Below are 27,068 nucleotides of genomic sequence, written 5' to 3' on the forward strand. Positions count from 1 at the left end.
GCACTGTGTAATGTGCCGTTCGAATTTGTCAAAGGGCGGATGGTGAGTGTTCCCGTGAATTTAGTCGCAGAATTGAGTAACATTTTTTCTTTGCTGGCAGCGGGATCGGCAGTGCCCAGCTTCACGTCTATACTCCTTCAAGACGACGTGGATTTTGAGCGCGAGGAGCTCATCAGGATGTCAGCGCAAGGTCTTTGTAAGTTGCGTTAACGCGACGAGGAAGAAATTTGAGGAGGTCCCAACTCACGTGTTCTCTTTGCTTAGGTGGATCAGATGCAGTGCGTGGATTGATGAGTCTTCAATTTCAATCATTTCATTTGCTTCACAGAGTGTATCCATGAAAATCTTGTTTGTCCTGAGGACGATGATCAACCCTGAGGTGCAGAAGCAAGGACAGGCGGAGATCGATTCAGTCATCGGGCATGATCGTTTCCCTCAGCTCGCCGACAGAGATCAACTCCCGTATGTTTCAGTGTTGTACCTTGAGGTCTTGCCCATCCTGTTGCACCCACTGGTATGTATACATCCAAAAGCACTGGGAATTGATTCGTTGACTCTTACTAATATGGTATATTCCCCAGGTCTTCCGTATTGCCTGAGCGAAGACGACGTGCATGCAGGTTACTTTATTCCGAAAGGCCCAGTTGTGTTTGCCAACATTTGGTCTGTTTCTTCTCGAGCCAATTGCGTCATGGATATGGCATTGAAACATCTCGCTCTTCCACTGTAGGAGACTACTCCATGACCCTCACACGTACGAAGACCCATCCACGTTCAAACCAGGGAGATTCTTGGGCATAGTGCCAGAGCGAGATGCGCGGGACTTCGTCTTCGGTTTCGGTGGACGGTGCGTTTAGATGATTTTGCACCTGTGCCCGGCCGCGCGGAATGAATCGAAGCGCGAGGTGAGACGTCCTGCTGACCCAGCGGTGTGCCCGCCCCATCTAACGTCCCACAGCTTTGACCATCTTCCACCGGCATCATGCATCATGTGTGCAACTGCACGAACTTTGCAGGGTGGACTGCGCAGCGTCACGATCTGTGTGCGCATGATGGTGCAATGGATATTATTGCAGCATTTTGCATGTACTTACTGTACTCAATATAGTTGTTATTCTCATTGATGTGGTATGGCATACCTTCAAGCTTATAATTGAGCAATGTACAATGAATCAAGTTTGTCAAACCATTTCAAAGCCACCGGCCAAGCCGATCAAGTATCGAGATCCTTGAACATCTTAATTACTTGAATAAGACGGTTAAGTCCCCATAAGTATAAAGTTAAGGTTTTCTTTGATGTGTCAACTCTGAATCGTATTTGTGACGTTCGAGCGTCATTCCATTCTGTCATAATCATCATACTCAGTGTATGATGGCAAGTACTCGGCTGGGCAACTCTATTTCTTCCAAGAGAAGAAGAGGAAAGACCTATCTTTCACACAAAAAGACACATGCCATTAAGATGCCAACTGATGGCCCTTCAATGCAAGAATTTGCAAGAATGCAGCCTGCTGAGGCTATTGTAGGTAGGTTGTAGTATATGTTTTACCTCATGTTGGTGCAGACTGACTCTCACCATAGTACCTGTTGAAATGGCTATCACAGATTCTGATGGCTCTGAAAGTGATGATGCATCAGTTGTAGATCACCAGCTACAAGTTATCTCAAAACTGATTAGGAAAGGTGATGAGTATGTTCCTGGTAAATTGACTTGATGTTTGGACTTTTACACACAACTCTCCAGTGTTATCTTACACTCCCCTTTTGATGACACAGAAGATGAATGGGTAGGCCGTGTCCTCACCATTTGTGAAGATTCAAGCAAGAATCAATTTGCAAAAGTAAGATGGTATTGGTCTCGGCATGACGTAGCGAAGTGGATCGGTAGCTTGTGAGTTCATCATTATAGCCTTAAAGCCTTGTAATTATCACTAATACGTGCATTATAGTGATGCACAGGCCTGTGCACCCTATGAGAGAATATACTCTGATATGATAGACATCGTATCCTGCCAATCCATATTGAGTATGTCTACTGTTTCTGATAGTATGTGATACTCAATATAATCTGATAGGGCCAGTAAATGTATACATGTATGATGAGGGCCTTTTGGAAGTTTCTGAAATTGGACCTATGGATTTCTTCTGGCGATCTTCCTTAGATCACAAGAGAAGATCAATTAAGGTGAGGCTTCCAATTTCACTTCTTATTCATGTGATCAGACTTTTTTCAGCCGAAGATCACAGAAGATTCATGCCTTTTATTGTGCACAAAGCCTTACAATCCCTTTCCTATATCAATATCACATGCTGGGCAATCTCAAGGAACATCAGCATTACATGATGACCCACCGTATGCTTATAAATTTCTTCCGTTTTTTTCTTACAACTCATTGGATCTTATAATCATTAGTGATGTTATGCATTTTTGCCCACGGCCAGATTGTGCACAGTGGTATCACACCATGTGCCTTGTAGATTCTGGCTCCTTTGATTCACCATCTGTCAGGTACAGAGGTGATCGGAGCATCCGATTACTGGCTGTTGCCCCAGATGTGGATTTTCCATGTCCTTTGTTAAACTATTTTTGTGAGGAATCTTCAGATGAAGGCCCTTACTCATTATCTGAGGCACTGCCCTTAATGGACATGCCTTCAGATATTTTCACCCACCTTCCTCCAAGTTTGCTATCCATTGCTCAGGGTCCAATCATTCGACAACCTCACATGGGCTCTACAGATGGTGTATTACCTTTTGGTAATGTTGTGGAGGTTGTTCTGGCACGTCGCTTCATTTATGCGACATTTGAAGCTGTATGTGCCCAACCAGGAGGAAGCTGGCTTTCTCAGATCAATTCACTCACTCAGCAGGTGGAGGCGATGGAGCGTGGAGATCAGGTTGGAGACTTGGAGTGGGTTGATAACCCGGATGATTTGGCAGGAGAAAGGGTTGTTCACAACACTGATGATGACAGACATATCAAGGCATTGGAGAAGGTGTGTAATGAGCTTGCTGAAGTCTCACTACTTGCATCACCCTATGCACCTTACTGGGAGAAAAGAGAGCAGGATTTGACCATAGAGACTTGGATGAATTGTCCCCCCCTGATTTGTCCCAAGTGCCATGGAGCTATCTAGGTGTCTTTCATGGAATTAATCAAACTGTACGTTTGGCTTAAATGATTCAAAGGCATCATTCTACAATTTCTTTTTTGCTCTGCTGTGTTACCATCATACTTTACCAAATGTGCTGCATTGGCTTTCCTCGTACTACAGTTTTCCCTTCTGATTGCTTTCAAGTATGCTTACTGGCTTGGTTCCTGTACTTTGTCATTACTCCACAAGTTGTAAAACAGAGGTCAACTATCTAGAGGTGTAGCAAGGTGCCTACCATTACATTAGTGCTTGCGGACAGCAACATGTTACATTTTCCCCATCTCTGAAAACCATACATATGACAATGATATTATATTTACGAAGGGTTCATGCGGATGCACGGTATCAAACACAAGGTCAAAGGAAATGCTCAACACCTCCTAATCTGTTGGTTTTCCTGCAAAATGCAGTGTCCATCCGGACAGCAGCCGTCTGCGGTTCACGGCATCTCCATCCAACCTGCGACGAAATCGTAAGCACGAGGAAGAGACCGACTCCAGATGACTTACCCTGGCGTTCCATATGTCAAGGGAGAAATGTAGACGAACAGAATCAACAGCAGTAGTATGGAAAGCCCGACGACGACAGGGCCCTTCACGCCCAGATCTGCTTTTCTCGCTTGTTTCGGGTGCAACAACAATGGGCCACGTGTCGACACTGGGTAGTTCACTTCCTCGGAAAGCACGAAGCTCAGTACCGATCCAGCGACCAGAGCAGAGGCAAGATGCGATGGCAAGTAATGATGAATGAACAGCTGTCGGCTCATCAAGAAGAAGGGGAAATAATGCACTGCCCAAACTACGAAGAAGAACCCTGTCGAGTTCCACATCCTGTTGCGGACAGCTGCACCGCCTGGTTAGCCGTGGGATTACGAAGCACTCATGAGAGGAACGTACGATCAGAAAGCGGGTTTTCACCCCGTCGCCTCATCACCAAATCCCCACCGACAATGCCGACATAGATTGATAGAGACACAACACACATCCACCATCCGATGAGATTACCGATGAGATAAATCTGTTTCTGGTCGTTGGACTCGGTCCAGAAACTGATACCGCTGAGTAGGAACGGCCAGTTGATTGGTGTGCTTGCATATGGATGGGACGCAGTCAGACCCGCGTTGTGTTGTAGCATCAAAAGCTGCAATTCCGCAAACTTCTTGAAGAAGTTCATCTTCTTTGGCGGCTTCGGAGGGATATCGCCTGTGCGTTGTCTCAGATCCTCGCCAGCTACCGAAGAATTGTCAGTATCAGCCAGTTATGTCCACAGCGAAGCACTCACTCTCATCCGCAACAATATTGTCTATGAACCAGACCGCAGTCTTGTCATTGACATTTTTGTTGCCATTGATTTCCTGCTGTGAGAATGCCCACTCAGGAAGTTGCTTCGAATGTGTCCACATAGCGACTTTTGTTGGTACGTGAATGAGGCGGAAATGTCCAGACTTGCTCTTCCACGAGTCGCCCTCATGGCCATCAACGATGCGCAGTTCGAACTGCGTATCATTATAACGGGAAAGATCGTCCTTCGGCCATGTCGTGAACTCCTCATTCGTAGGCATGAGGGGGGATGCGACGTCATGTGTCAACAGGTAGGATTGCGTGTTGACGTGCAAAAGCTGGATAACGTCGTCGTGACGCACGATCCGCCCACGGCCAGTTTCTGGGAGAGCCTTCGTGGGAATGATCTGCCAGTTGTTGTTAGAGTCGTCGTGGCCATAACCAGTCACCTGCTGGCCTGGACTATCATCAGAAGGCATAACCGGAAATTGATGGGAACACTACCTTGACTACTTATGCGGCCATCTTCGTACTTCAGAGGATAAACCTCTGGATGCGAGTGCAGAAACACTCTGGTATCCTTGTGTTTGATAGTAACAGTGTCGTAGTATCGAATCTCTGCCCACGAACCATTCAATCTCATGACAGCCAAGACATCGTACGATGACTTACCCTGGCTGTTCAGAAGTAATTCGTTCCCTATCAGCGTCTCTTGGAACGCCGGGCTCATGAAAGTGTCGCCCGGACCAGTCTTCACAAGGATTGACAGGTGGATATAGAAGAAGAGAAGGTATAAGAAGATGGGCAGCACGATGAGCCCGACCGCTCTAGCCATGAAATGCTTCCAAAAGTAATCCTATCAAGTCACAGTCAGTACAACACATAGACTGACGGAATGCAACACACCATACTATTCCTCTGGTCAAGAAGGTCCCAAAGGTCGACCAAGACAGCGATTCCAATGGCGACCACCGTCAGGACACCGTTAACTTTTGAGGCCCAGGTGCAAGCCATGAAGGTGCCAGTGGCCAGTAGCCAACCCCACCATTCAGGGGAGAACTCACTACGTTATTTGTAAATATTGTTGACATGCCGCAGGGGATGTGTCGCACTCACAGGAAGCGCAGTTTGCGGAAACGAATATACGAATACAGTGTCAGAGACATGAAAAAGATCAGTGTCGCATCCAGTAAAATCAAGCGCGACTGCGCGATATGAGCATTATCTGAGACAGAGTTAATCAATAAAGTCCGGCACGTATAACTTAGGCTCACCAAGCAATATGATGGAGGCGGAGAAAATGGCGACAACGGTGGAGTACCCGCATTCTTTCATGATTGCATAGACAATAGGGACGGTGAGGCTCCCCAATATCGCAGGGAGGGCCCTCAATCCTACATAAGGGACGTGATTTTCAAGATAGCTGTCACCAATGTTTTCGAACATGAAATGCCCGTCATATCCAACAAACCAGCCCGCTAGACCAAAGAGCATCTTCGCGAGGGGAGGATGGACATCAAAGTAGTACTCCCGCAAGATGTAGTATGACGCGAATTTGCCGAAGTGGACTTCGTCGAACCTGTAGGGATATATGTATATCATACACACGCGTCACACTGGCTGAGCACTCACACCACTTGGTCTGGCCAATTGATTTTGTAGAAACGGAGGGCGAAGGAAAGCGCAGTCAGGACGGCAACTACCACCATACTGGCTTCCTCAGACTCCAGCAGGATCTCGATGTAGCTGCGGTTCTTCTGCAAGATGTAATGAATAATCTTGTCCCACTCGCAAGACGCGTGTCACGTACTACGTGGTAGTCGGCGAGATGTTCGTCGCGGTCGTCGTCCACCTCAACAGCGCGAGGAGAGTCCAGGGCGGTAACATGTCTTCGGTTTCGAAGGGGACCAGGCGGTGATGTCGACGATGTGGACGCCGACATGTTATCGGGAAAGGGGGGGGGGGCAGACGTTGGCGTTCAAGTCTGCGTAACGTGCCCGCAGATGTTGGCATCCGCATTTGGCAACTGCTTAGATCTAAGCCTTTTGCCAAATACCGGCAAACAACGCCTACCGCATTCTCGTGAAGCTAAATTCACTCACGGGTGCTGGCGCATGCTAGCTGAACGCTCTAACCATGTCCGAACTTACCCTTGACACACTTATTGACGATGGAAATTACCTTGGGTCGGAACGTGTTAGGCAGGAGAACAAGATGCTCCTGGACGAATTGGAGCGCAAGAAGAAGGCACGAAGTCTGGCCGTACCTACAGATGATAACCGAGTGAAAGCGAGGTTGCGAGAAATTGGAGAACCTATCACCCTGTTTGGAGAACGAGTAAGCGATGTTTGGCACTTGTTCGAGATGAGGCCTTGTTGATAGTATGTGTAGGCTGCAGATCGTAGAGACCGTCTCATCTATGTCCTCTCTCAAATCAATGCCGCTCGAGGAGAGGAGGCTATGCAAGTGGAGGAGGAGTCCAGCGAAGAAAGCGAGGAAGAGGTACGTGAGCGCTCACATTCTATTATTTGGAAGGGGAGGAATAACCATATCGCAGATGGAGGAGTTCTACTCTCCAGGTCCATTGGAACTCCTGGAGGCACGCAGACGATTAGCGGAGTACTCTCTCCCCAGGTTGGATTTTCGCTACCGATAGGTAGAGCACAGAGATAGGTGCTTACTATGTCTCCTTTGCTTTTGCTGTTCCCATGTAGAGCTCAAAAACGAGTCGCCCAACAGCGGATAGACAGCAAAATTTCCCTCGGACGAATCATTGACATCCGCAAGAAGATCTTTGCTGAAGTAAAAGTGAGTATATCCTCCGCATTTTGTATATGTGTTGTAACTGCTTCCTTTTCCCAGCAATTCGCAAACCTCGGATCTCAGATTGGCGACGACCGGCCAATCTCGCAGGTACGGTTCTCACCAAACAGCAAAATCTTAGCTACAGGCAGCTGGTCTGGGAACGTGAAACTATGGAACGTGCCTAGTTGTACTCCTATACGAACACTGCGCGGTAAGTGCTGCCAAGTCGCCATTAGCATTCAGCTTATATCCTTATATAAGGTCACAGCGATCGAGTGGGAGGGGTTGCATGGCATCCACAAGCCACGCTATCGCAGAGTGAGAGTAGTGTCAACCTGGTCAGCGGCGCCGGCGACACGAACTTGCACCTTTGGTCCTTGAATAGGTGAGTTGACCTCTGTCAGGAGTGCATCAATATTGATATGTCTCCCGTCCTCAGTGAGACACCGTTATCAGTGCTTAAGGGACACGCAGATCGTGTATGTCGCGTAGCTTTTCACCCATCGGGCGACTATGTGGCTAGTGCTAGTTTCGACACTACGTGGAGGTTGTGGGATGTCAATACCTCCAAGGAGCTACTCCTGCAAGAAGGACACTCCAAGGAGGTATACTCGGTTGAGTTCCAGAATGATGGGGCTCTTGCAGCATCAGGGTATGTCCTCCGAAGTTGTCAATACGCCGAGTTCACACTTTTGTAGAGGTCTTGATGCGATTGGTCGAGTCTGGGATCTTCGAACAGGTCGGACAGCTATGGTGCTCGATGGACATGTTCAGGCAATCTTCGCTATCGCTTTCTCGCCAAACGGGTACGATCTTTTGGTCCTGTCTGGGTGGCTGTGTCTCATGACATTCCCGTAGTTACCAGATCGCAACAGGGTCGGGCGACGACACGATCCGGATATGGGACATGCGGTCCTTGAAGGCGCTGTACACTATCCCCGCTCACCTCTCGAACGTCTCCGATGTCCGCTTCTTTCGCGGAGATGAACTGCCCGATACACTCGCGAGCGCGTCGCCGGACGTCCTCATGAACGGCATCGATGAGCAGCCCCATCAGGCCGAAGAGCATGCAGCAGAGGAGTGGCGGTACCGTTCCGGGCTATATCTCGCTAGTGCAGGTTATGACGGGTTCGTGAAGCTCTGGAGCGCAGACGACTGGCAGCTGCTGCGCACGCTCCCGACGGACGGCGGGAAGGTCATGTCCGTCGATCTGTCCAGCGACGCGAAGTTCCTCGCGTCCGGGACGTACAACCGTAACTTCCAGATGTTCGCGCCGGATGAGAGCATCATCTAGGTTGCGGTACGTAACGTCGCTCGATGCCCGCGTGTGATAGGATTCAATGCAGTAGATGGTACATTGCTGAGAGGACTGAGAATGAGAATAATCTACGACCGGCTCCAGAGTGTTCTGCGCGAGCGCTACCAGCATACATAGGCACCGATTCACTATATCACACCATTACGAACCTGCAGTGGCGGATGGAAGAGACACTGTCAGGGCAATCCCCGAGTGGCGTGGGTAGCCGGTCGCACCTTTTGCATAAACCCAGATACACGACCAATGTCGATGACTTGCGCTTCACTTTCGACAGCCACGACGAGGCCATCGAGCATCTGAGCAGAGAATCCGCGTCAGCAGATTTTTGCAACGCGCTTCACAACCCTCGCTTACCTCCTCGATCTTGTCGATGGACACCCCGGTGCACAGCGCAACGATCTTCTTGCACTGAAACTCCTTCTCCGCGCTAGCGCCCTGCAGGGACTTCAGGCGCTCCTCCATGAGCATTTCGATCCGCTGGTGCCACAGCTTCAGCCGCCGCAGGCGGATGAGGCTCGCCACCGAGTCTGACACGGGGACGGTGGGGTCGACGTCAAGGTTGAAAGAGATGTCGACCGATCCAGTGAGCGTCGCCATCGGCGCCGCCTGGCCGTGCGCACGGAACGCGGGGCCCGCAGACGCGGCGGCGTCGCTCCCGCTGGGTTCTGTGCGGCCCGTCCAGTCAAACGCGTCCTCGTCCACGAGCGCCTTCTGAAGGTTGCGCACGCGCTGCGTCACCTGGTCGAGCTCGCCGCACTGCGCCTGGCACAATTGTATCTGCTTGCGCTGATCCGAGAGCGAGCGCGTCGCCGCGCGCAGGTGCGCCTGCGTCACGTCTAGGGTGTCCTGTTTCGCCTTGATCTCCACCGCGAACTCGTTCCCTAGAGACTGCACCATTGTGGTCATGTCTGTTGCGGTGCGTCAGTTTAGAAGCGAGAAGATTGTAGTTGACGGTCCTTACCAGCCAATACATCTTGACTCTTCTGGACCGGCGCGGAGGGAGCGCTGCGCAGGGAAGACAGGATATCATCCGCTCGGAGCCCGCCACCAAGCTCCTGTAACCGAAACGGTCAGTCGCACTGCAGAAACACGCGTCGGAACCCCCGCGACCGACCTCTGTCTCAACTCCGAAGTCGCCGGGGCGTAGGCCCAGCTTATTCGGCAATATCCGATTCGCGCCCACATCGAGCAGTGTGCGCACCAAGCTCCGGTTGCCGACGCGTGCGGCGATGTTCAGCGCCGTGTCGCCGTGCTCGTCCTGGAGGTCGACGAGGGAGCGGAAGTCCCCGCCCTGGTGCTGCGCGATCCAGAGGAAGATGTGGTCGAGGTAGTACCGCGCCGCAATCGCGCGTCCCTTGACGCCAGCGGACGCGACGACGTGGTGCAGTACGGACTTGCGCGACGTGTCGATCGTGCGGATCGACGCGTGCAGCGCACCGACGAGCACGTGGAACGTCTGCTGGTCGAAGTTGTGCGTCGCGAGGCACGCGCGGATGAGCGGCGTCTCGCCGTTGTAATTTCCACGATGCATGTCCGCGCCGCTGCTGAGCAGCGCGTCGACGATGCCGTGCCGCGCCAGGCTCGCCGCGAGGTGCAGGGCAGTGTGCCCTTGGTCGTCCAGTACCAGGTCGACGTCCATCGTCAGGTCGGGGTTGTCGGGCGGTATTTCGCGCAGCGCGTCGAGCACGGGAGTGGGGTCGTCCCGCTGACAGATGGCGGACACGACATTGACCCTCCTCGGGTCTCTCAGAGGGGCACTGGTGTCTGTCGTGTGCGGCATGGTCGGTTTGGTCGCGAATCTCACGTCCAGGAGTTCTGCCTCGAGCGGAGGAGCTTCGCTTGGCGGCTTTCCATTCGGAAGCGCGGCTTCTGAGCTCGGAGGACGAGAGATACCATTGATAGCGGGTGTCGAGGCGCGTTGTTGTTGCGCAACATCTTGAACAGGGGGTGTGGGCTGGAGTTGTATATGCGGAGCAGGCTGCAAAGCGTCATCGGTGACTTGCGATTGTAGAGGTGACGGTTCTGTGCGTGCGCGCTTCGCCGGTGATGGTCCGGTAACCCCTTCAAGCTGCGGAGCAGCGGATGCTGGACGCGAGCGTTCCGCCATCTGGATGTCAGGCGACGCAGCGAGAACAGGCGGAGAAATCTGTGAGCTGTTAGCCGGTGACGCCATAGCATAGTCAAAATCTGAATCAGTGCGCGTCCTCTTGAGAGAGGACGGCATGAGGGGTGGGGGTGTAGGAGACACGCCGGGTATGGGGGAAAATGGAGATTGTGGGTATGCGCCTGAATAATATGCGCCCGGTGAGGGATAAGTGCTGGACCGCGCTAAGTCCATACCTGATGTCGAGGGCGTGAAGAGACCTTGTGCGCGGCCTTGGTTGAGGAGGCGGAGGGCAGAGCCCGGCATGATGGGAGGTGGGGCGAGGCCAGAGGGCACGAAGCCACCTGGAGCGCCTGGTGAACAGAGAGAACATGGAAGAGAGAACACGGGAAACGCCATAGAGGCACGTACCAGTGACACTTGGCATTCCTGGGGGAAGGGCGCCGAGTGGATTGGCATTGGGGACGAAATCGAAGAGAGGACCTAGAAGAGGGGCGACGCCGTACTGTATGGCGATGTCGCGACCGCGCTCGAGCGGGATCCTGAGCGTGTTTTAATAAGGGTGAAAGGACAGAGGGAGTGACACGCACCAGGTGCCTTGATATTTGCCGTAGCCACCTTGAACGATCTCGTGCTTACCGGGGAGAATTTCCTTCTCTAGGATCTTGGTGCGTCGGCCCTTGTCGACGCCTGCGACTTTGAGGATTTGAGTCGCGTTGACGTAGGAGTCAGTTCTACGACGCATGACGGCGATGCCGCGGACCATGCACTCGTAGACCTGACACGGGACGCACATGAGTAATGACGCGAGGGAAGAAAAGCGGACGCTTACCTGAACTGAGGAATAGACGGCATTGTATATCTTGACTGGTGGCTGCTGCTGAGGGGGTGGCTGTGGCTGAACCTGCTGCTGGGGCGGGGGTGGACGCTGTGCGGGCTGCATGGCGAGGGAGGACAAGGAGGAAGGGCGGGAAGGCGAAGAGGCGCTCTCACGTCGCGCCCCGACGCGCTCAGGCGTGTTGGCGGAGATTTAACTCTTCCACCACGTGCCTCCCCTACCGCGCGTCACCGGTCACCGGCGCCGGGCACCACCGCCGGGAGCTGGGGCTCCGGAGGGCCTGCCTAATGGGGAGGTGCGGTCTCTACATTTGGGAATAGCCCGGCCTCGGCGGCGGCGGCCAGTCGTCGTCGCTCTCGCCGCGCCGTGGCTGCAAGCGCACACCGTCTGCAAAGAGACAGTGCAAGCAACTCGGCGTTGTCGCTGCGAGGCTATCTCCGACGCGTCACGCGACCGCTACACTGATCAGACTGCCACCTGCAAGATTGTCCTCAGCGATGTTCAACGCACCGCGACCGGTCCAGCCGTACGGTGGCTCGTCCACCAACGCCTTTGGTGCCAGCCTCGTCACAGAGAGCCCTCTCATTCACTCCGTCTACGACGACGGTCTCGACCCCTGGAGTGCTGCTCCAAGTCCTGCTCCTCCTGCTTTTCCCTCGGCCTCCTTAGGCTTCAGCTCCGTGATAGGTGAGTGCATTCAACCCTTCATCGCGCAGTCAACTCGACCGTGCTTTCAGGCGACGCGACCGTTCCTCCAATATACAACCAAGCATTCACTGCTGTCGATCCCTCCAACTCGGGCGAGATATCCGTCAATGCCCTATCCCGAGTCCTCGGCACGTCCTCTCTATCTGCTTCAACTATTGATAAGGTGCGTTTGGTCTCGTTTTGCGATTCCGTTCACTGGATTTCCGTCCCAGATCGTCAGCTTGGTTAGCTCCCGCCCAAGAGTATCCAAGCTCGAATTCATTGTCGCACTCGCCCTTATTGCACTCGCTCAGACTGGGAAAGGTGCGCGATCCACATCTAGCCTTCTGGACTCCCAAACTCACATGCGAATGACTTGTGGACAGACGTGAGTGTCGAGCGCGTCGCCGCACTGGCGCAAGAGAACGCGCTCCCTGAACCCACGCTCGATCTCACGTCTCTCAATCCGTCTACTTCAGGTTTCGGGCAATATACTGACGCCGTGCGCCATGTTCCTACCCGAGCATACACCACAGAGGATCCCTGGAGCGCTGCAAGGATGTCAAGTGGTGTCGGTGTCTCAACTACACCAAACGGCAATAACAGCCTCAACAACGGCGCGCCGTCCAGCATATCCGGGACGGGTCTGCCTAGAGAGTGGTGGAAAAAGCAAGAGACTGTGTACGTGAACGTGCTTGGGCAGCAAGGCTTCCTGTTAAACAGATATCTTGTGTATGAAATCTCTACTGACGTGCGTCCTTCACCACGTCTTCTTATGCATGTTTATCGCCTTTCTAAATCTTGCTAACCTTCAGCGTGGAGCACCGGTACCGAGGCGCTACTCCGAGTTCGTCTTCCTATGGGACTGCTTGGTGAAGCGCTATCCATTCCGACTCCTCCCAGCGCTACCTCCGAAACGGATCGGACGTGAGTTCACGTTTCGCTTGATGATGTCTTAGCTTCTTGACGTGTCAGTTTGGAAAGCGGACGAAAGTTTCTTGGAGCAGCGCAGGTTCGTAGCTTGTTCGTCTATTCGCACATGGATCTGACTATCTTGTAGGAAAGGACTGGCGCGATTTCTCAACTTTGTCATGTGTGTCCCTCTTCTGGGCTTTTCGTTATCATCGCTGACGTACCTCGCAGCAACCACCCCGTCATCAAAGAAGACGGGCTTCTCACCGTGTTCCTCACCGAACCGTCCCTCGAGGCATGGCGCAAACACTCGTCCATCTCCTACGAAGAAGAATCCGCCAGCAAGCGCGTTGACCGCGTCGAGGAGATGAGCATCCCGAGCGACCTCGAGGATAAACTCGCGTACGTCTCCTCTCGCGGCTCCCCGCGTACCACTTACACTCGAGATGCATAGTATCGTCCGTGGCAAGATCGGATTCCTGATCGAACACTGGCAGAAGATCTGCATGCTTGCAGAACGCGTGGTCAGGCGGCGCGAAGGCGAAGCGGTACGGGTCCCTCCTCTCCTCCGGCGCACCTATCTCCCGACTCACTTCCCGCTTCCCCCGTTCTCCCCCGTTTCCTCTACTTCATCTGACGCTGACTCGCTTTCGTCGTCCATATTCCCCACCCTTGGCTCACCCTTCGGTGTTGCTGCGCGCTCGGTGCACGACGGTCAGGCCGACCTTTCGCGCCTCACGAACACGGTCAAGTCGCTCGTGGAGGTCAACGCGCGGTGTTGGCGCGGCGACGAGTGCGAGCTTTGTGAGGGCGTCCGGCAGGGGTTCGTCCAGGTCGCAGTCCACACGCAAAAGCAGGCGGACACGCTCGAACATCGAGTAAGCAATTACCTTCCCTTCGCTTCCCTTCGCCAGCTGACTCGCCTACAGTCGCGGTCGATGCTCTATTCCACCCTCGAAGCTCTGAAGGTGAGCATTTTCCATGCGTGTACAAAATAGGAACGCCGACGCCGTTCGTCCCGTCTGCGACAGGGCCAGCGCGACTTGTACCTGGCGATGCGCGACCTGTTCATTCGCCACGACCGGCTGTCGGTCGACCAAGTCGAGCGCCTAAAGAAGAACGTCGAGAAGAACTCGCTCAAGCTCGAGGGCGTGCGGCAAGCGCAGAAGGAGGGCTGGGAGCACGAGGCGGACAGGATCGCCGGCCTTGTCGAGAAGGACCAGGCGTCTATCGGTGCGCTGCTGAACCGCCGCGTCTTCATACGCGCGTGGTACGTCCCTGCGTCCGCGATTGGTCTCTGGTGTCTGATATTTGGCGTTTGACAGCATGTGGCACGAGCTGCGCGTGGTGCTGCACAACCGCGAGAATGCGCTCGTCACACAGGCCGTGCAGGCCTTTGCGCGTGAGGAGACCGACTTTACGGAGGGCGTAGTGGCGAATTGGGCGTCGATGGTGGAGGACGTGGCGGGCATGCCTTTCGAGTGAACGCATCTTTGGATTGGGGTGGGTTGGATGGTCCGATCTTGTGTGCATTGAACGCCACCTGCTGAACATAATTTGATACCAGCATTGTATATATATTTTACGAAAAGTTACGACGTCTTTATGAGACCCTCGTTCTGGCTGCAGACACTGAGTGGCGAAAATTTGGACTACCAAGGGGCATGGGGCATATACTACATGTACAAAGCACTAAAGCACGGGCTTCTTCAAGAACAGCAACATCACATAATAGGCATCGATACGCTAAGTATTGGAATAAGTCAGATACGAACATCCGGAACCATGCCTCTCAGCTCCACCGCGACTCCCCCCATCTCCCTCCCCTCTCGCGCGTAGGACTCGAAGGCCCGGGCCCACCCCGCCCGCGCCCCCTGCTCTTCGGCCAGCCAGCATCCCGCTGCCTGTCGCGGCCCCGCCCACGTGGTGGCGGGCCGCCGCGCCCACGATAGCCGCGCTCGCCACCTCTGCCGCCATATTGCGAGCCCGACGGACAGCCGTAGCCCTGCTCTTGCTGATCGTGGGGGTAATTATCATATGGCATGTCAGGGTACGGCCGCGAAGGATGCGGCGGCGACGGCTGCGCGGAGAAAGCGGTGTTGGGAGGTGAGTACGCCGGAGGGAAGCTTGGGGCGGGCGCTCCCCAGGGCTGGATGGGGATCGCGGACATCCCGGTTTGGGCGGGAGGTGCGGGCGGTGGTGCAACTGCCGGCACCGGTGGCGCAGCGGGCTGTGCGGGGATCGCTGAGGATAGAGTACGCAGCATCAGCTGGATCTCCTCCGGCGTCAGCGACGCGACTTCCGCGGCTAGCGCTGACGTCGCCGCCGTGGGTTGTGGCTGTGGCTGAGCCATAGGTGTGGTCACCGATGGAGGTACAGCTTGAGAGAAGATATTCGGAATCGGCACTGTGGTGGAAGATTGCTGGAGCTGAGAGAGATCGATGGCAAGATGTGCAACTTGAGGAGGTAATAATCCTTGCGGTGTTGGCGGGGGAGCGAGTTTTCCTTTGTTGAGAACCCAGATACCGATCAGGTAGTTGGCGTTCCGCAGCTTGGGTAGTCGCAGGTCATCCAGAAGTTCCATGTAATCTGGAATGGGATCTGTAGATAGTAAGGGTATAATATACAGTTCCCGGCCAGGACTGTGTTCTTTGGGCCTGTTGCCCCACGGGAAGACAAGGCCATGTCGTCTGCAACGCGGGATGAGTAAATAGGTTAAATCACAAGAAAGCGAAACACTGACCCCTTCGTGGTAAGGTGTTCAACGAGATTTTTGAAACCTTGACTCTCGAAGCCAGGTACTACTACTGGCGAAAAGGCGGCGGCGATCAACTCTTTTGTAGGATTCAAACGCATCTGGGTCAAATATTGGGCTGATTTCTCGACCGGTACGCGACCGTCAATTCTTAATTCTCTCGTAGGGAATAAGGTCTGCCATAATAGCGGGTTGTCCAATGTCCGACCACCCATCTGACGTGCATCGACAGATACCTCCTGTGCCATGGTTGAATCCAAGGGCATACTCAGCTGCAAAATGGACTATGTTAGCTTCATGTCTTTGGAACTTACACTGGTTTGTATCACGTACCGTCCCTGACCAGATTCTGGGTAGAGCCTCAAACGCCGCACGAAATGCCTCGGGGCTATTGTCAACAACTTCGGGAGCAGCCTTATCTTCTTCGTCTCTGCCCAAGAACATATCAAAGTCCTGGTCGTCCGCTTCCTCACCAAGAATGTCCATATCCATATGATGATGGTGCGCCTCGTCGTGGGTTGCGCCTTCCGCTGCACCCCCGGCCTGTTGCTCGGGTCCTGGATCTGCAGATTTGGGACTCCATAGGGCCTTGAGATCGAAGGAAGGACGAGATGAAAGGTCGGGCTTTGAGCTCTTCTCAGCGAATGGAGAGATACCAGCAGGCTCCCGAGGAGAAACAAGGGGTGGTGTCTGCACAGTAGGCGTCGAGTCCTGCCTCGTTGATAGTGAAGGGGTCTCTCCGAATGGTGTCGGTATGGAGTCAACGGACATCGCGTTGTCATCATGAGAGGGTTCCTCGTCAATATTGATGAGGTCTGCAAGATTCAACTCGCCCTCCACAGGCCCCGTAAATTCTGACGCGGGCGGTACGAACAACGGATTCAGCGACGGCCGTCCCAGACTCAACGCCGACGAGGCAGCAGGTTCTCCCGCATGCGAAGGGGCCTGCGGGGGTCCGCCCCAGCTCGGAGTCTGTGGCACGATGGGAGACTCAGGCGGAACGGAAGAGGACGCCGCTCGCTGGGCTTGGACCTTCAGACGTGCAAGCCGCTCTCTCTCAATCCTCTCCTCCTCCTCCTCTTCCTCGCGCTCATGCTCAACTTCACGCGATCCGCCATTCATATCCTCGATGTCCTGAATACCCTTGTGGGTGATCTTGGCGCGCGGGAGTGTCTGCTTCTTCAGGATAGAATGCGCCAACGCCTCTTGTTCGGCCTGTCTGATGGACTGCTGTGTTTCTTCATTGGCTAGATCAGTCGAAGACATCGTTGATAATTCTTTCGGGGTAATATGAGACGAAGCAATGCGCATGTGAAGAGAAACACGATCAGGTTTGCTCAGATTAAATGATAGCATCCGGAAACGCTCCCTGGATAGACGGATTCAGTTGATGATCATCTCCCAACGATGAAAACCGGAACGTACTTATACTTCCCCGCAACACCATGTTTCCCGTTTTTATCGGGTTCAGAATACAGGTCGTACATGCATTGCTCGAGGTCAGTCGCGAACTGCTTCGCCTTACCCTCCAACGCCTGCTTGTCCTCATCCGTAAGATCCTCCTGTTTCTTATCCGGCTGTGCATTCTCACTCGGGTCGTCCGAATGGGTCTCCTCCTGCAGAAAAGGATAGCGCAGGAAGATTTGACAAAACAGCTCCTGCAACTTTGTCAGGCAATACTTTCTCGCAGGATCCTCGCCTAAAGTAGATTCAGACCGTCTCCGCTTCGCATCGGGCTGAGAAGAGATGGACTTCTTCCGCTTCGTAAGGCTACTGGGCGCCGGAGATGGACTATGAGTACGAGCGCCGACACTCTTCGACACCTCACTCGCGCGACGTAGCCTCTTGGGTGCTCTCGCTACTGAAGCGACTGACTCGGCGTCGGACTCGGACGACGATGACACTCGTCGGACACGGCGCTGGAAAGGAAAATCATCACTCGGTATAGCGGATAGCCAGTTCAATAGCAAACGCACCTTTCCTACAGGTTTTGCCCTCGCTTCCACAACATACTCGTCCCCGCTGTCGTCAGACTCTGATATGTGTTCCTCCTCCTTTTCGTGCACCACCTCCTCAGCACTCTCCCAGGAAGCCACTTTCGCAGGCTGCTTTGGCGTTTGTTCTTGTTCAGGGACGAGCTCGAATGCTTCTGGTCCTTCCCATTCCACTACAGCATAAGACACAAAATGGTCAGTACTATGCCTTGGAGAGCAGGAAAATAGGCAAGGTGAAGAAAACAAACACGAATGAAGGCAATGATGGACAGCCAGTAGAGTACATGAACGCATCCCAGGGTAACAAACTACTCTAAAGACCAGGAATGACTCAAGCAGTGGTACGGCTACATGCGTGACTCAAATTGACAATGCTAGACATACAGTTGTCCTTGACTACAGTGCGAGTGGGTCGCCAACCGAGCGGCGGCATTGCTGAAGTGTTGAGACGAACTCAACAACCGCAGAGCGGATACAAGGGCGCAGACCACTCATGTATGCACAGCAGGAGTAGCACACCGAAGCATATTACAGATCATATTGTAGGTGTACATCATAAGGAGGCAAGGGCATAGCACGGAATGATTGTTGCAGGAAAAATGTAATCGTCGAAACACTCACTGATCGTCCGCAAACCAGTCTTGTCGTGGCAAGGAGGGCAGGTGTACAACTCTGCCAAACGATGATTGTTAGTGACGACTCTAATAGCTGCGACGGTGAGACTTGCCGATATCCTCTGCGTCTCTCTCGCTTAACTGAACACACCGAAAATGATACCTTTAGCGTACAATCAGTGCCAGCTCAAGAAAGATGAAGGAGATGAGCAAGCACCCCACATACCATTCCTTACACTCCGAGCAATGGATCATTGGCGATCCGTCATCCGGCTTTCTGCACAAACAATACACCTTCGACCCCTTACTCGATGCCCGTGCCTTTGACTTCGGTTTCATCCTTGCTTCGTTCGCCGTAGTATTCTCTTTGTTATCTGTCGGGGACAAATTATCGGGCGGGTTCGTTCGCGCTTGTCGAGAGCGTGTTGCTGGACGAGTTGTCATCGTGCGCTGCGGAGATTCGAGACAAAGCCGAAAGGCTACAGTGGCCGAGTGGCTGATGGCAAAACTCCGCCCCAAATTTTGAGCAGGAGCCCGGCTATCTCCAGCGGCATCTTCGTCCCTGCTGTCTGCACCTATCTGGCCTCTCGCATTCTCAGGGCAGGAATGTTCAAGCACGCGGAATTCCTCAGCCGTCCAGGCAGATATGAAGGATTGGAAGCACTTCAGTCTTCAGCTGAGAAACGGGCTCACCGCATTTTGGGGCACTCACCTTCGCCGAAGGCATGAGGTGTTCCTGTAAGTACATGTTAACACTGCGTAGTTTCTGCGCCTGCGCTGTTCCAAGCCATGGTGTGCATGACTCAAGTTCTGTTGGTATTCTTCTGCACAGGCTGCACGCATATCTCTGGTCGCGATACATCTCAATGGCTGTGAGCTGCTGTGCCAGCGTGCGCTTAGTACCCCTGAGGCCAGCTGAGTGCGTTCCTGCATGATCCTGACAAGCTAATCGTGCTTAGCACCTTACCGCCTCGAGGCCACAATCGACTGCATTTCATTTGTAATGCGGCCGATTCAGCCTTCTCCTCCTTTTCCCTGGGAATGTTTGGGTGCGGGTTCGTGTCCGACCAACCGCTATCCAATCCACACGCGCTCTGCAGGAGTCTGCAATCAGCCTCGACAAGCTCATGTGAGAATCACGTGACCGTTCCATATGGTTAGAAGTGTCCTTATCGCGATCCACTCGACGCGTTCCTTTTACCAGGCGCACTTTCGCCAATTCCAGTTGTCAACGTGAACTTGCTCTCCGCTAGCAGTCATCCAACAACCGCATCAACAGAACACAAATCGCTGTGGCTGGAACTCGAGCCATCTTTGTCGGTTAACCGGTCGTTGATGGCCAACGTATGGACCACTTTTGGCCGTGGTCGTCGGGTGGTTGCCAACGATCTGGCGGCATACCGACCGCGTCGTCATAGGTTCGTCGCTCCTTCTGTTTCCAAGCTGCATTTGCGATGAAGCCTGTCGGCTTCGGTGTCAGGTTGGACAACGAGGCCCCTTTGTTGCAGGAATGAATTGTCACCATGCCTGGCGATCGGCGCAAGTGCGAGGACCGTCGATTGTCCAACATTTCGCTTGCAGATATGCATCTATGGATGAGCGTGAGCGAGTCATATTGCAGCGTTTGATATGGATATGGAGCATGTACATATCACTAGAGATAATCGAGAATTTTAAGTTCCTACCTACGAAGTTTGAGTGGAGAAGTTGACAGAGCCGAGCAACCTCGGCGAAATGAGCGCTCACGGCCCAAGTGCCGGAGACCACTCAGTTCGTGAGGCGGCACCTCTCCTCTGAACGGCCACCAGGTTTTCCGCTCCTTTCGTTCCGTCCTTTGCACGTCTCGCTAAACTCGGCGTCCTCGATACCGTCGTTCTGTACTTAATCAGGGAGCCACAGTGTATCCATTTGCCGACGTTCTGGCTGCAGCTCCTCGCTCGTCGTCCAAACAACTTATTACCGAACATCCAGTGTTCTCGAGTTTTGGAGTCCACGCTATCTTCCCATAACATATATCTTCTCCTGCGCAGCTGTGGGCGTTGTGCAAGTCCACCAGTTCGCTGACTTGAATGCGGTGCGTCCTTCTGCGCGTCGATCCTCGCCTGCCATTCTAAGTTCAACTTCTGCAGCATCTGTAATTTAGTCTACTAGATTTACTCTCTGTGGCATTCGGGGTATGTTGATCCGATTCATATTATTCCCCGTCCGTCAATACCACGCCCGACCTCCTGCATCTCATACTCATTGCAGTGTGTGTGTGTAGGGTTGCCGCAGCTGATCCCGTGTTTTCTTCGAACTGTTAATCGTGTGAGCATTTTCCAATTGGTGAATTCCGTATTGCCCTAACCTGGCTGCTTGCAATACTAGATTGTACCCACGGGCGGAACGCTGCCCTACGCATGATTCTTCCACATGGCTACAGCAATCCTCCCGTCGTCCTCCAAGCTCAGCGTGTCCTTCTCTAATCCCTTCCAGATGGTGTCGCACAAGCATTCTGATATCATTGTCCATCCTGCTGCATCTGCGTCGTCGTCTCGGCTCGCGTCAACTCCCGAGGTCGCGGAAGCTCAGCCGAGGACGTTCAAACGACTACGGTCTACTCTTGAGCAGAGTCTGCGTACTGCTACGAAGTCCAAAGGCAAGTTCGCTGCGTCTGTGGATGAGGTGGGTGAGGTTGCGCAGAACGACGGGAAGGGCAAAGAGAGGGCATTGGAGGAAACTATTCCCAAGGGTAAACCCAGGTCGAGAATGCTATCTAAGGTTTCATTTCGTCGGCCAGGCGGTAAGGACATTAACTCCCCACTGCCTCCTGTTGCAGGCCAACGGAAGGACGGGGAAAGAGTAGAGAGAGACAGAGAAAAGACCAATACGCGTGTTGTGGAGAATACGGGCTTTTCTCCACCTTCTTTACGGCAAGCATCCATGTCTTCCCCAACCCTTCACCTAGCATCGCAGCCTTTTCCTTCACCCTATGTGCAGCCTTTTGCTCTGCCAGCTTCTTCATCTTCGAACGTCTCTGCACTCGTCTCACCACCCAGGGAGCGACCCAGAAAGCCGGATGTGCAATTCACCGTCAGTCCGAAGGACATTAGCGGTCCCATACCCCTTACACCTAAACATGATATCCGATCCAACGGTGTCCTAGCTTCACCATCATCTCACATTAAGACAAAACCCCCACCATTGGTCCTCTCCAAATCTCCTGCTGGACGCGGTTCGCAATCTCCTGGACTTCCGGAGACACCTACAAGGAGACCGCGAGACGGAACAAGGTCCCCAGACCCATCGCCACCATCTCCATCTCCACGAGGGCTGTCTACAACGTCCAAGCGAGCTGCAGCGAGCAACAGTCATCTTCCCCTGAGCAGTCCTCCGAGTTCACCTACCACTCCACGCCCTACAAGCCCCCTCCGCGCGCGTTCTTCGTCTCGAACCCCGACTCATCGCGCGGGCCCTTCGGCATCATCGTCACACGTGCCTCTCGGATCATCATCATCATCCAGTCGACGGCCTTCCATAGCCCGGCAACGCTCTTCATTAGATCAACAACGACCCTCCGCTGAATTACGTCGGCCGTCGTTTGATCAGAAGCGCTCATCCTTGGATCAGCCACGACAGGGAACGCTAACTCCTTCCCCTCCATCTAGGGCAGCTTCTCCCGCCTCTCCAGTTCGTCTGCGTGCAGTGTCTCCTACTCAACGTAATTATTCTCCGAACTACTACCAAAATCGCTTCTTTAATGTTTCCACTGCGTCTCTTGCCACCATCACCAATTCCGAGTACCGGGAGCTCGTTCGTTCGGCGTCTTCTTTATTATGCAAAGAGATGCTGAAGCCACCCTCGCAATTGGATAAGTCCTCCCTTAGCGCAAGAGAGTCTGAGGAGGTGGAGTTTCGGATGCGCGCTTTAGCGCGTTTAGAGCGTGTTTGGGGGCGGAGCGCTTCCGGTATGGGAAGCTCGACACAGTTGAGTTCCGGTGGTTTGAGTTCCGGCGGAATCAGCGCAGGGGGAGAGGAAAGAGAGCGGAAATTATTCTGTGAGGCTGTGAGAGATGGTTATGTCCTTTGCCAGTGCGTAGTACGCTCGATTCCCGAGATTGAGGTGTAACTGATTTTCCTCTTCCTCAGATTCGTAAACAAGCTGTTCCCCGGCACCATTTCTCGCATCGATACACGCGAAGACGGGTTCGTACGCACGTCAAACGTGACCAAATTTCTCGCAGCTTGTTCTTCAGTCGGCCTTCATTCTGAGGAGCTGTTCAACCGAGACGACCTAATAGAGGCAACAGCCGAATCACTTACTCGCGTGGCCAGAACTATTCTCTCCTTGCACAAGTTAACCTACTGTCCCCCGGCTGACAAGTTGAAGTACATCCAGGGTGGAAGCGGTGAGCAAGCACAACGCGCCAAGGGTCCGTACGGCTTAGCGTCAGGGTCGCGAGGTGCTGCCTCGACGCCCGACCTCTATCTGTCGCGTATGCAACGCTCGACATCTCCTACATCTCTCACCTCGCCCCAGTCGCCAGGAGGGCGCAAGAGGTGGAGTCCCCCCCAACCCTTACCTACTGTTCGCTCAGACAGCCCGAACGAGGACAAGTCCGCTGGCTCCAGTGATGGCAGAACCGTTAATAATGGTGATGCCCTACATGGACAGAGAGATCGCGACGACGTTCCTCCCATGAGCCCTCCGCCGCGTTCTCCGCTGCGCATCCGAACCAGCATGGAGCGCAGTTCCATAGCTGATTCTACTCGTGCTTCCCTTGGCGAGTCTCTACACAGTGCCCTGACTGAGTCGTACACATCATCGGCCATGCGGCAGTCACAGGCATCGAGTACGATGACGGACTCGACGATGTTCTCGAGCTTGCTGGATGTTCGCAGAACAAGTAGCGGAGGGAACAAGTTTGGAACTATTCGCACCATGACGACAGAGGCAACCTCCCTCGATCCCGGGGACGCGGAAGATAGTGTGGTTGCAGTGTCGCCTACTGAGTCACTGACCTTCAAACGGATAGCAGAGGTTCCCCCAAGACCTTTGCGCGAACGCCGTCCCAGCGAAACGACTATGATCGACTTGTCCAGGGTCATAGAAGAAACTGAGGAGAGCTCTACTAGTGCTAAGGGAGAATCCAAGTTGGACAAGACCAACGATTGCAAATCCGCCCAGGCGAAGGAGAGACAGCAGAAGGTTTCTGCTATCAAGCTAGGCAAAGGAAAGTGGCCAGACGACTTTTTAGATGCATTCCAGTCACCTCCGAACAACTCGGCTCTGCTGGATGAAGAAGACTTGTTCGGCACGCCTTCGCATCCGCCTGTTGCTGCTCCTTCTCCTCGGAAGCTTGCTGTTGTTGGAGCTCCAAGACCCGAGTCCACTGTTGATCCTCTACCTCAATTCCCCAGGAGGCCTACGCACCGTGCTCGGCACAGCGTAGATACTGCTGGACTTCCTCCGAGAGATGCGTTGCTCCCCCGTGATTCCAGTCCCGATACTAGCTCCTCTCCGTCTCCGAGGCTGGTATTGAGACGGAGCAGCACTAAGACTGGTATGCACCGCAATGGCGTCTACATCCCTCGTAACGATTCTGGTTCACGCGATAGCGAGAACCGTGTCCCATTCCCAAGGTCTATCTCTGCTGAGCAGTCAACTCCTCCATTGGGAGACCCCCTGGATGTCCATTTCCCCGCGGCAGCCTCTGGTGCTTCAACTCCAGATTCGGTCATCCATCAGAATAAGCCGCGCCAACTCCGAGGACGATTCCAGAGTGAAATTGATGGTGCTAGCTCGCGCAGGAAACCTCGTCCGAACTCCTACGATGAGCTTGGTGCGAAGCCCCGGAGGTCAAGGTTCGAAAGTATGGTCAACTTGGGTGTGGCAACTGGCAATGCTAGTGCAAGCGACCTGATGATCAGGGATTCCTATGATGGTAGTGCAGTGCGACAGACGTTGATTGTGCGTGAAGATGGCAAACCGTCTACACAATTCGTGAGTGTACTTGTCCTCGTATTAAAATCCTCACTGATGTTTTCAATGCGCAGCAACTTGGTAATTGCATAGGGCGTGGGCAGTTTGGGGCTGTTTATCGAGCACTGAACCTCAATACCGGTCAGATGGTTGCTGTCAAGCGTATTCGACTTGAAGGGCTGAAGGAGGAAGAGATTGCGCAATTGATGCGGGAGGTTGACCTGGTCAAGAGTCTTTCCCATCCGAGCATTGTCAAATACGAGGGTATGGCGAGGGATGATGACGTCCTCAGTATCGTCCTAGAGTAAGTTGGATTCATCGTACACTCTCGTCCCATTCTCATGATATCGTAGGCTGGCGGAGAATGGTTCACTTGGACAGACTCTGAAGGCGTTTGGGAAGCTGAACGAGCGTCTAGTTGCTAGCTATGTGGTAAAAATCCTGGAAGGACTTCACTATCTCCATCAGAGCGACGTCGTGCACTGCGATTTGAAGGCAGCCAACATCCTCACGACGAAGAACGGGAACGTCAAACTCTCGGACTTTGGCGTCTCCCTCAACTTACGAGCCATGGAGCGTGAGATGAAAGACATCGCGGGCACGCCGAATTGGATGGCACCTGAAGTCATCGAGCTCAAAGGTGCATCGACGAAATCTGACATTTGGTCGTTAGGGTGCACTGTCATCGAACTATTGACCGGGCGACCTCCTTATGCGGAAATTGCCAATGGCATGTCGGGTACGTGCTTCCGTCGCTCATCTAAACAATGTCTTGAGCTGAGGCCTTTGTAGTGATGTTTCGCATCGTTGAAGATGCTATGCCGCCACTTCCAGAAGGGTCTTCCGAGAGTTTACAGGACTTCCTCAAACAATGTTTCAACAAGGAACCCACGAAGCGACCGAGCGCCGAATTGCTCTGTGAACATGAGTGGCTGAAGCATAACTGGGCCGTTCCTAAGGTGTGTAGCCTACCACTACTCACTAATGAATACCACGCTGATCCAGCGTGCTGCAGGACTTGCGGCCGCAAGATAGCATTCCCTTTTTGCGGCGTGTTAGCACTGAGTTCCAGAAATCAGAGGCGATTCGCTATTTAGCGAACATCGAGATGCCGGACCCGGACAGGTCGCCGACTGACCAACTCTCACGATTGAATGAACGGTTGAGTCGCTCCCCCACCAGGCGCCGCTTGTCTAACGATATCGAGCCTGTATCCCCCCGAGAACATTCCTTTGTGCCCACAACCTTCGGAAAGCGTAAGTATTTCGTTGCTAGAGTATGACACTGAACCTGACGATGGTATTGCCTGCTTTAGCCGTCATCTGTAGAGTCTGCCAGCAGAGCGTGAAGAAGAGTGCGGTCCTCTGCGAGCAATGCAGCCTTATTGCTCATGTCAAGTGCGCAGGAAGCGCGCCTCCTACATGCGACCTCCGCACCCAGTTGCTGTTATACGCGCAGTATGCCGAGATTGGCAACGCCGGCAACCCATATGATCCTGCAGACCTTTTGGAGGCCATACAGACGAGTTATCCTGCAAGTCCAGGGTCGGAAAACAGCGCTACACCGAGGACTAGTATCGACACCCCTCTGTCGACATCGCCCCCTCAAGGATCGCCCATCCATCCTCCGAGTGCCTTCAAAGTCCTGAATGCATTCAAACGTTCACGATCGTCTTTAACTGTGGATCAGACGAGAACTTCCCCTGCACCTTCTCCTGTGCCGCGTGCGTCGACAAGCAATAGAACTGTCACCCACAAACTTTCTGTTTTGAAGCGAAAGACGGAAGGGAAAGAACGCCCTATATCCATCTCAAGCTCTAGCACGTCCCCAAATTCTTCGAGTCTGCGGAGCACTGGGACAGCAATGGAGACCTCGAGTCGACGGGATACTCCGCCCAGGTCGACGCTTTCGATTGTGGAAGCGGAAACTCGGAGTGCGGCCGACAAGGCAGAGTCGCGGTTATCCAGGATGACCTCGTACTCCGTCGTGTCCGCGACGGGTACGGAACGCGAAGACCGGAGGTCGCTCGCCGTCTCTGAGGACGTGCGGAAAGGCAAGAAGAATGGCTGCGTTGTACAATAGTCCGCGCCCGTGCCGTGGTGTCCGTACTCAAAAGGACCTTGTGTCTTCCTCATTTCAGATCCTCGTTTTCGATATATCTTGCATTGGTCTTCCCCGCAACAGTTGTACATTTGTACTTTGTATCACACACTCCACGCTCATTGTCTCGTCGGACTTGCTCTCGCTCTGCGTTTCTTTATTGCATATCGCGCCGTAGAGGCGCTCGTAGTCTAGTATGATTGCATCTGAATCTGTCGTGTCGTCAACTCCTGATTTTTATACCATAACACCTGTCCATAGTGCACAATATTACTGGGTTCTCTACTGCACGAATACGTGCTACAGTTGCACGTCCGTCACCTTCGACCTCCCTCTTTAAACACGCACGTTGATGCAAGGGCAAGAATCTCCTTCCTGGCCTGCGCGGCATGCACTTGGTAGGCTGGATGCACGCTTGCGTTGCATCCATCTGAATTCAATAAGTGCATTCTGACGAACTCCGCTTCCTTCAATATCAGGCGCGCCGGGCAAGCCCCACTGATATGAGAAAACATCACATAGCCTTCGCTAGGACGCTATGCTTG

The 27,068-nt window shown here is 53.4% G+C and overlaps 8 protein-coding genes across 8 annotated transcripts; 5 read left to right on the forward strand and 3 right to left on the reverse strand.

Annotated features, from left to right (window-relative positions):
* Window positions 1–177: 177 nt before the first annotated feature.
* On the forward strand, window positions 178–599 carry SCP_0903240 (hypothetical protein; the record flags this gene model as incomplete). The annotated part of the gene is made up of 4 exons (XM_027761557.1): window positions 178–196; window positions 265–278; window positions 329–514; window positions 582–599. The coding sequence occupies 4 exons, from the start codon at window positions 178–180 to the stop codon at window positions 597–599; spliced, it is 237 nt and encodes a 78-aa protein (XP_027617358.1).
* An 884-nt stretch (window positions 600–1,483) lies between these two features.
* SCP_0903250 (hypothetical protein) lies at window positions 1,484–3,137 on the forward strand (the record flags this gene model as incomplete). The annotated part of the gene is made up of 7 exons (XM_027761558.1): window positions 1,484–1,526; window positions 1,582–1,690; window positions 1,745–1,891; window positions 1,950–2,026; window positions 2,076–2,185; window positions 2,235–2,353; window positions 2,414–3,137. The coding sequence occupies 7 exons, from the start codon at window positions 1,484–1,486 to the stop codon at window positions 3,135–3,137; spliced, it is 1,329 nt and encodes a 442-aa protein (XP_027617359.1).
* Window positions 3,138–3,535: 398 nt separating this feature from the next.
* On the reverse strand, window positions 3,536–6,377 carry SCP_0903260 (Dolichyl-phosphate-mannose--protein mannosyltransferase 4; the record flags this gene model as incomplete). Its single annotated transcript, XM_027761559.1, has 11 exons — window positions 3,536–3,614; window positions 3,665–3,998; window positions 4,052–4,384; window positions 4,437–4,892; window positions 4,940–5,053; window positions 5,108–5,291; window positions 5,342–5,498; window positions 5,552–5,660; window positions 5,710–6,014; window positions 6,068–6,192; window positions 6,246–6,377. The coding sequence occupies 11 exons, from the start codon at window positions 6,375–6,377 to the stop codon at window positions 3,536–3,538; spliced, it is 2,328 nt and encodes a 775-aa protein (XP_027617360.1).
* A 194-nt stretch (window positions 6,378–6,571) lies between these two features.
* SCP_0903270 (Uncharacterized WD repeat-containing protein) lies at window positions 6,572–8,534 on the forward strand (the record flags this gene model as incomplete). The annotated part of the gene is made up of 9 exons (XM_027761560.1): window positions 6,572–6,772; window positions 6,827–6,937; window positions 6,993–7,069; window positions 7,150–7,243; window positions 7,298–7,451; window positions 7,502–7,625; window positions 7,680–7,892; window positions 7,939–8,046; window positions 8,099–8,534. 9 exons carry the CDS (start codon window positions 6,572–6,574, stop codon window positions 8,532–8,534), a joined length of 1,518 nt encoding a protein of 505 aa, XP_027617361.1.
* Window positions 8,535–8,686: 152 nt separating this feature from the next.
* SCP_0903280 (Start control protein) lies at window positions 8,687–11,605 on the reverse strand (the record flags this gene model as incomplete). The annotated part of the gene is made up of 8 exons (XM_027761561.1): window positions 8,687–8,707; window positions 8,774–8,854; window positions 8,913–9,466; window positions 9,520–9,613; window positions 9,673–11,015; window positions 11,074–11,204; window positions 11,253–11,440; window positions 11,495–11,605. 8 exons carry the CDS (start codon window positions 11,603–11,605, stop codon window positions 8,687–8,689), a joined length of 2,523 nt encoding a protein of 840 aa, XP_027617362.1.
* A 392-nt stretch (window positions 11,606–11,997) lies between these two features.
* SCP_0903290 (Sorting nexin MVP1) lies at window positions 11,998–14,584 on the forward strand (the record flags this gene model as incomplete). Its single annotated transcript, XM_027761562.1, has 13 exons — window positions 11,998–12,187; window positions 12,238–12,371; window positions 12,421–12,511; window positions 12,574–12,938; window positions 13,003–13,114; window positions 13,172–13,199; window positions 13,248–13,280; window positions 13,331–13,501; window positions 13,554–13,647; window positions 13,819–13,977; window positions 14,029–14,067; window positions 14,131–14,369; window positions 14,425–14,584. The coding sequence occupies 13 exons, from the start codon at window positions 11,998–12,000 to the stop codon at window positions 14,582–14,584; spliced, it is 1,815 nt and encodes a 604-aa protein (XP_027617363.1).
* Window positions 14,585–14,891: 307 nt separating this feature from the next.
* Window positions 14,892–18,717, reverse strand: SCP_0903300 (Transcription factor bye1; the record flags this gene model as incomplete). The annotated part of the gene is made up of 8 exons (XM_027761563.1): window positions 14,892–15,789; window positions 15,843–16,126; window positions 16,188–17,223; window positions 17,280–17,773; window positions 17,831–18,021; window positions 18,470–18,520; window positions 18,576–18,625; window positions 18,689–18,717. 8 exons carry the CDS (start codon window positions 18,715–18,717, stop codon window positions 14,892–14,894), a joined length of 3,033 nt encoding a protein of 1,010 aa, XP_027617364.1.
* A 2,157-nt stretch (window positions 18,718–20,874) lies between these two features.
* On the forward strand, window positions 20,875–26,505 carry SCP_0903310 (hypothetical protein; the record flags this gene model as incomplete). The annotated part of the gene is made up of 7 exons (XM_027761564.1): window positions 20,875–22,532; window positions 22,590–24,444; window positions 24,498–24,727; window positions 24,777–25,162; window positions 25,216–25,382; window positions 25,439–25,679; window positions 25,739–26,505. 7 exons carry the CDS (start codon window positions 20,875–20,877, stop codon window positions 26,503–26,505), a joined length of 5,304 nt encoding a protein of 1,767 aa, XP_027617365.1.
* Window positions 26,506–27,068: the final 563 nt, after the last annotated feature.

This window comes from Sparassis crispa (genome assembly GCF_003851025.1).
Source record: "Sparassis crispa DNA, contig_000008F, whole genome shotgun sequence".
Taxonomy (NCBI): Eukaryota; Fungi; Basidiomycota; class Agaricomycetes; order Polyporales; family Sparassidaceae; genus Sparassis; species Sparassis crispa.